General features: G+C 37.1%; 2 protein-coding genes across 3 annotated transcripts; both read left to right on the top strand.

Annotated features, from left to right (window-relative positions):
• Window positions 1-1,259: 1,259 nt before the first annotated feature.
• Window positions 1,260-4,392, top strand: LOC108371273 (tektin-1-like; the record flags this gene model as incomplete). Its single annotated transcript, XM_017626800.1, has 3 exons — window positions 1,260-1,387; window positions 1,443-1,955; window positions 3,813-4,392. Coding segments are annotated over 3 exons (1,221 nt in total), but the record flags the coding sequence as incomplete, so codon positions are not given.
• Window positions 4,393-6,820: 2,428 nt separating this feature from the next.
• Window positions 6,821-11,168, top strand: LOC108371274 (E3 ubiquitin-protein ligase Bre1-like). Of its 2 annotated transcripts, none has more exons than XM_017626801.1 (6): window positions 6,821-6,942; window positions 7,133-8,237; window positions 8,295-8,726; window positions 8,858-9,053; window positions 9,106-9,373; window positions 9,834-11,168. In XM_017626801.1, exons 2-6 carry the CDS (start codon window positions 7,137-7,139, stop codon window positions 10,924-10,926), a joined length of 3,090 nt encoding a protein of 1,029 aa, XP_017482290.1. In that variant the 5' UTR covers window positions 6,821-6,942; window positions 7,133-7,136; the 3' UTR covers window positions 10,927-11,168. The 2 variants fall into 2 exon arrangements, with proteins under 2 accessions (XP_017482290.1, XP_017482291.1); XM_017626802.1 differs by having other exon boundaries at window positions 7,123-8,237.
• The last annotated feature ends 434 nt before the right edge of the window (window positions 11,169-11,602 follow it).

Below are 11,602 nucleotides of genomic sequence, written 5' to 3'. Positions count from 1 at the left end.
CCGAAATTATGAAAAGCATTCGCAAAAATATTAAAAGTAAAAATTATAAGATTTATGGCACTGACTGAAACTTTGTTTCCAAATACTTTTACTTAAACCACAACAAATACAGCTACATAAATTTTCAAGGTTTCTTTCACTTTAAGAGAATGTGATTGGATTAATTAAGTGAATGAAATAATAAATATACCCAGATTTGTTTGTAAATAACTAAGAGTAGGTAAAAAACTGAAATAAATAGAATACGATAAGCATAAGTTACACAATGAAAAGAAACAACTATGTATTATAAGAAATTATACATACAACTAAAGAAAAGAAAAATACAAAGCAAAAAATGTTGAAAAGTTGAAAACGGATTTTTATTTCGGCGAGGGGGGGGGGGCAAAAAGAATTATCGAAATCGGTTGACGTGGTCCAAACCTATGCGGTAACAAAAAAAAATAAAATAAAAGTTTAGTATGAAGTGTAAAGCAGGAAATAACATTACTCATACGCCACATCGTTCATGGCCGTACTTATGCATACTCGTACATGGCGCTCATAACATTTTCCATGTTCAAGTTTGAATGTAGCCGTCATCGATTCGCCACTTCGCTGCTTGCTATGTTTGAGTTCCGTTCGCTTAACGAAAAATATTGCATGTGAAAGTAACAACAAAGTTAGCTAGTAAAAATGGACGATAGCGAGTTTGGTTGTACCTCATTGAGTTCGTTCGTTTCGCCACTCGCTAAGTGTTAGCGAATCGATGCCAATTCGGAAAATTGCAATTTGGAAAAAACAATTTTTGGTCAAACCTACACTTTTCGGGGAAATCTACATTCGGTAATTCAATCTTTTTAAATCGTTATAATGGAATAATGGAAATACTTCCACAGTAAAAGTTTAATGATTTTTCGTGAGCCGACCATAGGGTGTGGTACGTTAGGACAATAAAAACCGCGATGCGGTGTGTAAGCGCTCAATGAACTTTGGAACAAGAAAAAAAATGTTTACTCGAGACAAGCACATCGAATAATCGTAGTTTAAGATCCGATGCCTTCGATTCAAAATATTGACATTAGGGTGGTACGCTGGGGTGATAAGAGCTTCATATTAATGGACTTTGGAACAAAGATATTGTATTCTGCAGACAGGAGCATTGATATAAAATTCTCAAAAAACCGGCTAAAAAAGCCAAAGAGAGGACGAAAAAAAGGCGACTCCTACTTTCGGTCGAAAATTCTTTTTTTCGAAACTGCTTTGCAAAAATACTTCAGATTCGAAGGAGTANTGGACCACAAGCGAGAATTCCACCAAAGTATACCGAGGAGGATTGGGATTTCAATAATAAAGTGAAATTTCGTATTACCTGTGATCAGGAGCGTTTAGCGGAGCGCATTGTGGAGTAAGTGAAATACTTACAGTTTACAGTTCATTTATAAAACGCCCATAACATTTAGGGAGTCTCAACGCACTGTCGACGAAACTAAAGATACTACCAAGACTTGGCAGCGCGAAGTGGAGCATCATATGCGTGAGCGCACAAGCGAGATTCGATTTTTATTAGATGAGCTGAATAGGCAAAAGAAAACGGCTTTGTTGGAGGACGAGGCACTCAATACATATCGCAATCGTGTTCTCAATGCAATCGATTTTCTAAAAGAGAAATCCCTGGCTATAAATCAGCGCTGTCAAATATTGCGTGAGGGACGGATTGGTGTGGATCTGTGCGATGACGAAGTCGATCGTTGTTTGCGGCATGAATTGAAGGTTATCAGAGGTTGTCAGTGCCTAATGGATCGATCACTGAAAGAGGCAACCGAACAGATACGTAGTCTACGCGCTACCATATATTTGCTAGATAAGGATTTGGCACAGAAGGATAAATCGCTGCTAATCGATGAGAATAATTTAACGCTACGTGAGACACAGCGACATTTGGGCACCGGCAAAGATCTCTCCAATTTGGAATGGTATGATTTTGTTGTGTTAAATGTGATTTTTGACTAGTGAAATTTTAAAGGTTAGCTGGACGTTTCTAACTTTAACAGGCGGGCAACTCTTGCACTAGAGTTTTGTATCGAAAGTTCTAAACATTTAAAAAAAAAAATCAGATTCCGCGGACATATTAGTTGCGTTCCAGATGCTTCACGATATTCACGATTTGCAGGAACAGCTGTTGTCTCCATTAATAAACCTTATGGAAGGTGGTCACCTGGAACGACTTCCTGTAAAAACTTGCAAATCGTGAAGCATCTGGAACGCAACTATTATCTACAACACACAATCTCCTTAGAACGAGATTTGAAAATGCGTTTACGATGAAACTCTGATCAACAGCAACAAAAGTTTCCGCTTCTACGTACACAGTGACTCAAACAAGTGACCACGTGTTGGTTTTTTTTTAATTTACACAATATTTTTCAAGTAATTTTTTTGTTGTTTTTCTATTAAAAATGTTGTCTAAGCTTTAACAAAAACAATATACAAGTTTCAAACGTTATGCAAAATAGAGGAAAATTCCCCAAATTTTGATGAAATTATAAAACTGTTTAATCTAAATCTTCAGAACATTTCTGGGTATGCAGTTTTATAGCCCATGCAATTTTAGTTTTCAGTTTTAATTTTAATGAAGTACAAGTTTCAACCGGCTAAAAAATTGCTTTGATTTTTAATATTTTTTTTGTGACTGCTTTTGCGTTTTTTTTTATAAGTGCAATTTACAAAAACTGACGCTTATTTTTTAAAGTTTTGTTGCGAACGGTCTCCACATTTTATTTCATAATGCTTGAGTCACTGTAATTGGTCGATATATGTATGTATGTTTGTACATACATATGTATCTATGTTAGAGCCCATCACTCTCCATACAAAAAAAAAATCAGCACTGTTTTTCCATCGGAAATATATAATTTATTAAAATTTAAGACTTTCGCAAAATTATTAAGATTTACGTGAGCTGGACCTATTTGAAAATACCTCTAACATATCACCATTAGAAGATAGAAGAGTTTAAGCTGAAAATGTTTGCATAAAAATGTTTAAAAATTTTATCAATGGAATCAAAATAATGAGATTTTTAAAAGCATTTAAATTCGGTCTAGGTCTGAATATTTTTCCGAATTATTTTCGCGGAAGTCCTAAAATATAGAGGAGTATTCTTGTACGAATCGAAAGTTTTGAATTTTTCTATACAAAAATTTAAATTTTCGATTCCTACGAAAATGAATATGCCATTTAATAAATTTTATATTTCCGGTGGAAAAATTGCAACTTTTATTTGCTGATGCACCCTAATGTACATACAAAAAAATCTTAAACTAATTCATTCCGCTAAATTGAGTGCTGTGTATAAACCAATGTTGTGTTTTCCAGAGGCCAGAGGTTATTTAAGCTCTTTATAGATTTTAGACAGATGCACATATGTACATACATAGGCTAAAAGCTTCGTCTACTCAGAACTGGTAAAAACATTTAAGTTTGGCCCGACAGAACTCTAGGCCTCCACGTTCGGTAGTAAGCTTAAAGCTGTAGCTGAAGGCTTTTCAGAATTTAATATTTTGAGTAGAGCTGCGAGCTATTATTCTGCAGGTCTTGAGTTCGATTTTCAGTAGATATATTAACATCAAAACCAAAGAAGAAATTTCTCAAAAAGCTGTCGCTTCTCGCCAAATAAAAGCAAGTCCTCCAGTTTAATTCAGAAAATCAAGCATCTAAATTTTTAAATAGTTATAGTAAAATTTTCAGTTAATGGCTCTGTTTCCGGATTATGTATAAATGCAATAACGTAAATAATTTTTTTAAGTATTCAAAAAATATTTTTCTTACAGTCGCTACTCCCTCGGCGAGTGGCAACATACAACCTATAAAAATATTGAGGATAATGCCAAGGAATTGAATTCGGCTGCACAGTTGCGAGCATACATCGACTTGTTATTGAAGCAAGTATGCGAGGATATGCAAAATCAAACGGATCGCACCAATGAGGCTTTCGAGCGTCGTATCTCCGAAACGAAACATGTAAAGAAATGTTTGGAAGATAAGCACAACGACTGCATGAATCACATACACGAAATGCAGCGTAACATACATCAATTGGAGAAGGAGCTGGTCGATAAGCAACGTTCATTGACGCTCTGCCAGACACGATTGAGCAATCGTGCACGTCGTCCCGGACTTGAGTTGACTTGCGATAGTGTGCAGGATGCACTCTATCATGAGATGGAAGCATTACAGGCATCCATATGTAAGCTAAATCAGAAGATAAATGAGAATAAAGCCTCCTTGCGTTACTTGTTACACGTGCAGATAATGCAGGAGGAGGAGATCAACATTAAGGCGAACAGCATTAAAATTGATGAGGTGGATTGTATGACTATTAGGCAAGCTCTAAAATACCAATCATTCTAAATTTAAACACAGTTAAATTAAAAGAAATCTTTGAAACATAAAAATATTGCATTTGTAGAGAGTTATAATATGTATATATTCGAATGTTAGAAACCGCATATTCTTCAAACACTGCCATGTATCACACGTTCGATTTACAATAAAATTAGCTGCTTTAGAGGACTAATTTTAGCTAAGATTTTCTTTTAAAAACAAATCCAGCCAGGGAACGTTGACAAAGTAAGTATTTATTATTCTGATAGTATATATGGTGAATCAGTTAGACTGCAGATATTCGCGATGGGGCCACTGTTTCATGCGTTCACCGTAACAGCGTTATCGGCATCTTTTTCGAAGAAGTGCGGTCCGTTGACTCCACCAGCTGAAAAACCACACCAAACAGAAACTAGTTTTGGGCGCATAGTTTTTACTTGCAGTGAAAATTAGCCTCATGATGTTTTTTTTTTTTTAAGTCGGCACCGACATATGGACCACTTTTACGCGTTGTTCAACTGAGTATCGCTCCATGACTGAGTTTGTCACCGGTAGTATCAATTATTAGAAAAAAAAATTTAAATATCTCAAATAATTGCTTACATCACCCCATATACATATGTATGTATGTAAATACTTAAGCTACCGTTTCTCGAGTAGGTATAAACCAAACTTTTATTCCATTACCCTAGGTAAGCCAGCGCCAAAGATTTTTACGAGGTCGTTATTTATGAATTGAGTTTGAGCTCCCACCTAAAAAAATTCTTTATAAACGTAGTTAGGCGTGGCTACTGTATTACCTGTTGTGGAGTTTATTAGTAATAACTCAAAAGTAGCACTCATCCCATGACACTGGACTCGGCCATACTTGAGTTATGGAGAAATAACGTTAATTGCATTGTCATAAAAACCAATCGAGATTTAATGGCAGATCAGCTTGAGAGGCAGCGGTTGCTCGACAAATAGAACCAGAAGCCTTTCTTGCTATAGTGCCAGGATCATGGCAGGCTACGAGCGCACATAAAAACCCCTGGAATTAGCTCAGGCGACACTTATTACTATGATACGGTGACAGACACTTGCTCAACGCACTTACATCTAGAATGCGACACGGTCGCTAGAAAAACGCAAAAATATATTTAGCAGGTTACGCGCATTCACTTTCTGTAACTGATGGGTTTCATAAGGGCCTTCAGCTGAACTAGTTCTTGTGATGGGCAATGAGGCCACAATAGACCTGAAACTTCAGTGAACATCCTACATTATACCCATCTACAACATGGTTGTTTTTTAACAGCATACAAATTCCGTAAATGGTTTCTGATGAATAATTTGCAGTGACAGTCCTTGTCCAGATATAGATATGGGTCGTTCCCCGTTATCGTTGCGTTATCTTTGTTCAGCTGCGGCTGTATATACATATATGTATGTGTGATCAGGCAGAGTCGGAAGAGTAGCAGGTACATTGAAGCAAAATACCAGGAAGTTATAAGTTTTCAGAGTCCTTACTGAAAAATCTGCTTCTGGCTGAAAATTCCAGGTGTGAATCGCAGTACGCCAAATAAGAAAAAAGAATCGCAGAACGGAAAGTTTGAAGCATCGAAGGTAATGAAGTTGCCGACGAGCTGGCGAGTGACGAATCTTTATCCGTTCTTTAGAAACCGAAAGCATTTGGTGGAAAGATTTGGCCTTTTTTGTAATTGTAATTTTTGAGTGCGATATCTATGTACGCAAGAAAAAGTGTTAAAGGTTAGAAGAACTTTAAAATGCCAGACCCTTTGGTTATCCTTTGGTAAAAAAGACATAAATCCTTTAATGAGAGCCGTCTTTAGACTAACAAGGCCTAATACACTCACGAATCGAAAGTTATACGTTTAGAACTTCGTCTATGTTCCACCACGAAAGTTCAGTTTGGTTTACTTTCGGCCAAAAAATGCCCCAACTCTACCGATAAAATTTTTTTATCGGAAAATTGGGCAAATATTCGGTTATTTGTACAATGATTTTGTGGTGGGGAGGGGCTGTGTCACCTAAAAATAGCATTTTGACAGCGAAAACTGAAACTCCGGTTACGCCATCCACAGTATTTTTGCGAATAACCCACCTCAAAATCACAAAAAAGGAATCTATTGCAACCCGAATTTATTAATAAATTAGTGTTCGGAAATTCGAAGTCTTTGTTTTAAATTAAACCTTAATCCTATACTACACGTGACTGATTTTTAATCGGATAATGCAATTGGACACAGTCCCAAAATCATTGTACAAATAGCCGAACTGTGCCCGAATAATGTATAAACATTTATTTTTTGGTAAATGTTAATAGAAATCAGTAATTTATAAATAAAAAAAAATTGTAAAAGTTAATGCCACGCGTAAAGTAAACAAACAGACTTGGGTTACAGCTGGATATCTACGCATATTTTAAAGTTCTACATCACTCTGTGTTTCGTTTTCCACTTTTCTGCTTAGCAATTTTTCATCGCTACAGTGATACGGATGGGAAATGCTCATCAATTTTTTCAGGCCATTTTATTTTGGCTGTATAAATATTCTGCTATTTTCCAAAAAATAGAGGTAAGATCTTCAAAAAGTTATATTGATTTAATACTTTGATGTTATGTATTCCACTTGATCGAAAATATTTCAAAAAAACTAAGCAAAAGACTTTCCTTTAGAACCCGGCATTGTGTCCCAAATTGTGGCTTAATTTTCCCTTTTTTTAACATTTTCATTATAAAAATGTTATAAATATAGTATTTTCCAGCAAAATGTCTAAGCGTGGGGCTGACGATGCAGGTGGTGGCGGTAGTGTCGCGGCTACCACAAACCTAGGGCAGCCACCGATTAAGAAGGTGCATTTTGAGCCTCACCTTATTGGGCCAGTATCGACACTCGAAGAAATGGACATAAAAGTGCTGGAGTTCCAGAATAAAAAACTCGCACAACGCATTGAACAACGTATGCGTACGGAGGCAGAGCTGCGCCATCGTATCGAGCAACTTGAGAAACGCCAGATGCAGGATGATGCGGTTCTCAATGTAGTTAATCGGTATTGGAATCAATTAAATGAAGATATACGTGTACTTTTGCAACGTTTCGATGCCGAGACGGCGGATGAGTCGGAAAATCGCAATGAAAATGAAGTAACAACGTCTTTCCTTACTCAGTTGTCGACATGGGACAAAGAAGAACTTGATGATAAACTGGCCAATAGGGTACAGGTCTCGAAAAGAGCGGTAGCAAAAATTGTGCAGGTAATTGATAGAATTATGCAGCGCAATGAGAAGATCACTATAGCATTGAAAGAAGGTACTGGCGTATCAAGTGGCAGCAATTCGAACGCTAACGCCGAGGGTGAAGATGGCACTGATAATGTTACAAATAATCTGTTGCCCAATATTGACGAGACTTTAAAACAAACTCATATTGAAATTATGACAGAGAACCGGAATTTGCAAAGTTTGAACACTTCTCTGCATGAAAAGTTCCACACTATTTCGCTAAAAATGAAGGAGTGTCAGGATGCGCTGACAGCTAAAGAAACGGAAAATGCCGAATTGAAGAACCAGATAGATGAGCTTCAATATGATTTGGAGAAAGTGCACTGTCGCAATGATAAGTTGGAAAATCATTTGGCCGAGGCAATTGAGAAACTAAAGGCTTACCATCAAATGCACGGCGATCCCAACAAAAGCTCTTCATCGGGCAAAACATCCGGAACAGCCAATGTGAATAGTCAACATTATGAAGATTTACAAAAAGAGCTCGAAGAATATCGTGAGCTTGCAAACAATCGCCTACAAGAGTTGGATAAACTTCATGCGACACATCGGGAAACGCTGAAGGAAGTGGAGAAATTGAAAATGGATGTAAGTATTTTAGAAGATGCACTAATAAATAACTTAATAAAAATTTATGCCCAATAGATTCGCCAACTACCTGAGTCTGTGATTGTCGAGACTACAGAATATAAATGCTTACAATCGCAATTCTCTGTTCTATATAATGAATCAATGCAAATTAAGACAATGCTAGATGAAACGCGGAACCAGCTGCAAACCAGCAAAAATCAACATTTACGACAAATTGAAGTAATGGAAAGTGAGGAGTTAATCGCGCAGAAAAAGGTGCGCAGCGAAATGATTCAAATGGAGGATGTGCTAGCACAAATTCGGAAAGAATATGAAACTTTACGCATTGAATTCGAGCAGAATATGGCAGCTAATGAGCAAACAGCGCCAATCAATAGAGAAATGCGGCATTTGATTACATCGCTGCAGAATCATAATGGACAGCTGAAAGGCGAGGTGCAGCGTTATAAACGTAAATACAAAGATGCTTCGGCTGACAATGTCAAGGTTGGTTTATTTATTTAAAATAATTTATGAACTTAAGTCTTCTGGACGCTGTAGCTAAGACATTGCACATCGATGTGGGGTTTTAACAAATTCGTATTCTCTATTTTAATAACCAACCACAATACTTTCAGCTGCGAAAAGAGGTAGAGGACACATTAGCTAAGTTAGAAGGTACTAAACAGCAACCTCCCACGGCAGAAGAAGTAAAACAAGAAAGTGGAAACTCTGTGAAAGAAGAAACCGCTACAAGCGGTACAGGAGCAGCAGGCGCCGGTACAAATGAATCATCAGCCGCAGTAAAAGATGAACCAGGTGCCAATGCTAAGGGTCAGAACGATATTAATGATTGAGTACATAAACTATATTCAAAGAATTCCAGGTGATGATGGTGAAGAGGAAACAAAGGAGCAAAAGGAGGGTATAAAACAGGAAAAGAGTTCGACAGGTGTTGCTGCCGCAGCGGGAGAAAAGAAAGAAGCACAAGCTGCCAACAGCACAAATAGCAATGCTACAAGTGGAGCAAACGCAGGAGGCACACCATGCACAGCTAATGTTAAAGTGGAAAAAGATGCTAAGGATGTGCCAAAAGCAAAGGAAATCAAATTAATGGAATCTGAAATAGTGCGAGACTTGAAAGCCCAATTGAAGTACGTTTATTGTTGTTATTTTTATACTATAAATTTATTTGTATGTATGTGATTAACTTCTTATTCGGCACCACAAATGTCTGCCGGTTTGGTCTAATCCAAAAAAAAAAAAAAATTCGAAACGGTGTTACACCAGTGGTTTATACGAATTGCAACTATGTATATCCCTCCTTTGGTCCTACTGTTGAAATATTTAAAAAATTCGTTATCACCAAGCTAACTTAATTTTTTGAAAATCCCATTAAAATACTATTCTGTTTGCAGAAAAGCATTGAATGACCAGAAAGAAATGAAGCTTCTTCTCGACATGTATAAGGGCGTTTCAAAGGATCAACGCGATAAAGTCCANTACTATGTATACCCCTCCTTTGGTCCTACTGTTGAAATATTTAAAAAAATCCCTATCACCGAACTAACTTAATTTTTTGAAAATCCCTTTAAAATACTATTTTGTTTGCAGGAAAGCATTGAATGACCAGAAAGAAATGAAGCTTCTTCTCGACATGTATAAGGGCGTTTCAAAGGATCAACGCGATAAAGTCCAGCTGATGGCTACAGAGAAAAAATTGCGCTCAGAAATTGAGGAATTGCGCCAACAATTGAAAAAGATACAGGAAAGTAAGCGTGAAGAGCGTAAAAAGTTGGCTGATGAGGAAGCATTACGTAAGATAAAACAACTTGAAGAGCAGAAATACGAATTACAAAAACAAGTGGCTAGTCAAAAGCCAGTGGAGAATACTTGGGGTGGAACTGGTGGAACAAATTATGCCCGCCCATTTGTTGGTTCGCATGAGGAAGAAGCTTTGTTGAATGAAATGGAGGTGACCGGGCAGGCATTTGAAGATATGCAGGAACAAAATTCTCGATTAATACAGCAGCTGCGAGAGAAGGATGATGCCAACTTTAAGCTTATGTCGGAACGCATCAAAGCCAATCAAATGCACAATTTGTTGCGAGAAGAAAAGCAAATATTGGTCGATCAAATGACTACGCGAGATACTCAAATTGAAGCAATGCATATTGTATTGCGTAAGCTGGAAGAGAAAGAACGCAGCCTACAAGCGACGGTAGCCACTATAGAAAAAGAATTAATGCTGCGACAACAAGCGATGGAAATGCACAAGCGAAAAGCCATCGAATCGGCACAGTCAGCAGCTGATTTAAAATTGCATTTAGAGAAATATCATTCACAAATGAAGGAAGCGCAACAAGTAGTAGCGGAGAAAACTAGTTCACTTGAGGCGGAAGCCTACAAAACGAAGCGTCTACAGGAGGAACTCGCGCAGTTTAAGCGCAAGGCTGAACGTATGAAAAAGATTGAGATGGCGGGTAGTACTATCGATGAAGTAGTTCTAGAAGAGATACGTGAATATAAAGAGACGCTCACGTGTCCTTCGTGTAAAGTTAAGCGGAAGGATGCGGTGCTTTCGAAATGCTTCCATGTCTTTTGTTACGATTGCTTACGTACACGTTATGAAACTAGGCAGCGAAAGTGTCCTAAATGTAACTGCGCCTTCGGTGCAAATGATTATCATCGCCTCTATTTAACTTAAAACTTACGCTACATTATTATCATCGTAACATCTTTCGCTAGTAAATACATTTTAATTTAATTAAAGTTGCTAGCTTGTTGCTCTCGTAAGCGCAGCAAAGTTTAGCTAAGGTCTAAAGCAAGCTCTTGCAATTCTGTAAACTTTCCATGTCTACTATATAAAATCCATAAACTATTGATTTACTGTTAGATGTATGCAGAATACGCATTAATCTTTGCAATAAATTTACCTCTATCACTTGATTTGTGTGTGTGTGTGTGATTTTTTTTTGAAATTTAGATTTAGCGTTTTTAAATGATTTTAGGGAAATATATTATTGAGATACACATCGTTATCTTAATATAGAAAAGCCCTATCTCGCAGTCTCGCTGAAATGTAAAAAAGCCGTAAAATATTTATTGCATAAAATGATGTGGGAATGGGGATTTATAATTCGTCGAAGTGCATAAATTGGCTTAACTTGGAAACTCAATCGGGTGATCGAAAAAATGTAGCGCTTTGTCCCAATAATGACAAACAATTTTTATACATTTTCCACATTAATTTCAAATCAAGTATTTTTAAATTTATCGTGTGATCCGGCCGTATGTATGTATTGTAACGCCAGCTTTTGCACAGTGTGAATGTGTCAGTGTGTGAGTGGGGCGGAAGTGAAAGGTAAAAGTAAATCCATTGA

This window comes from Rhagoletis zephyria, unplaced genomic scaffold, assembly GCF_001687245.7.
Source record: "Rhagoletis zephyria isolate East Lansing unplaced genomic scaffold, Rhagoletis_zephyria_1.1 Rzeph_scaffold_04843, whole genome shotgun sequence".
Classification (NCBI taxonomy): Eukaryota; Metazoa; Arthropoda; class Insecta; order Diptera; family Tephritidae; genus Rhagoletis; species Rhagoletis zephyria.
The sequence above is the reverse complement of the archived record's forward strand: the minus strand, read 5'-3'. Positions and strand labels throughout refer to the sequence as shown.

Bases quoted from the DNA above. Each gene is read 5' to 3' on its own strand.
- LOC108371274 (XM_017626801.1), top strand. From the start codon at position 7,137: ATGTCTAAGCGTGGGGCTGACGATGCAGGTGGTGGCGGTAGTGTCGCG. The intron at 8,238-8,294 runs GTAAGTATTTTA...TATGCCCAATAG, and splicing joins TGGAGAAATTGAAAATGGAT to ATTCGCCAACTACCTGAGTC. The intron at 9,374-9,833 runs GTACGTTTATTG...TTTTGTTTGCAG, and splicing joins GACTTGAAAGCCCAATTGAA to GAAAGCATTGAATGACCAGA.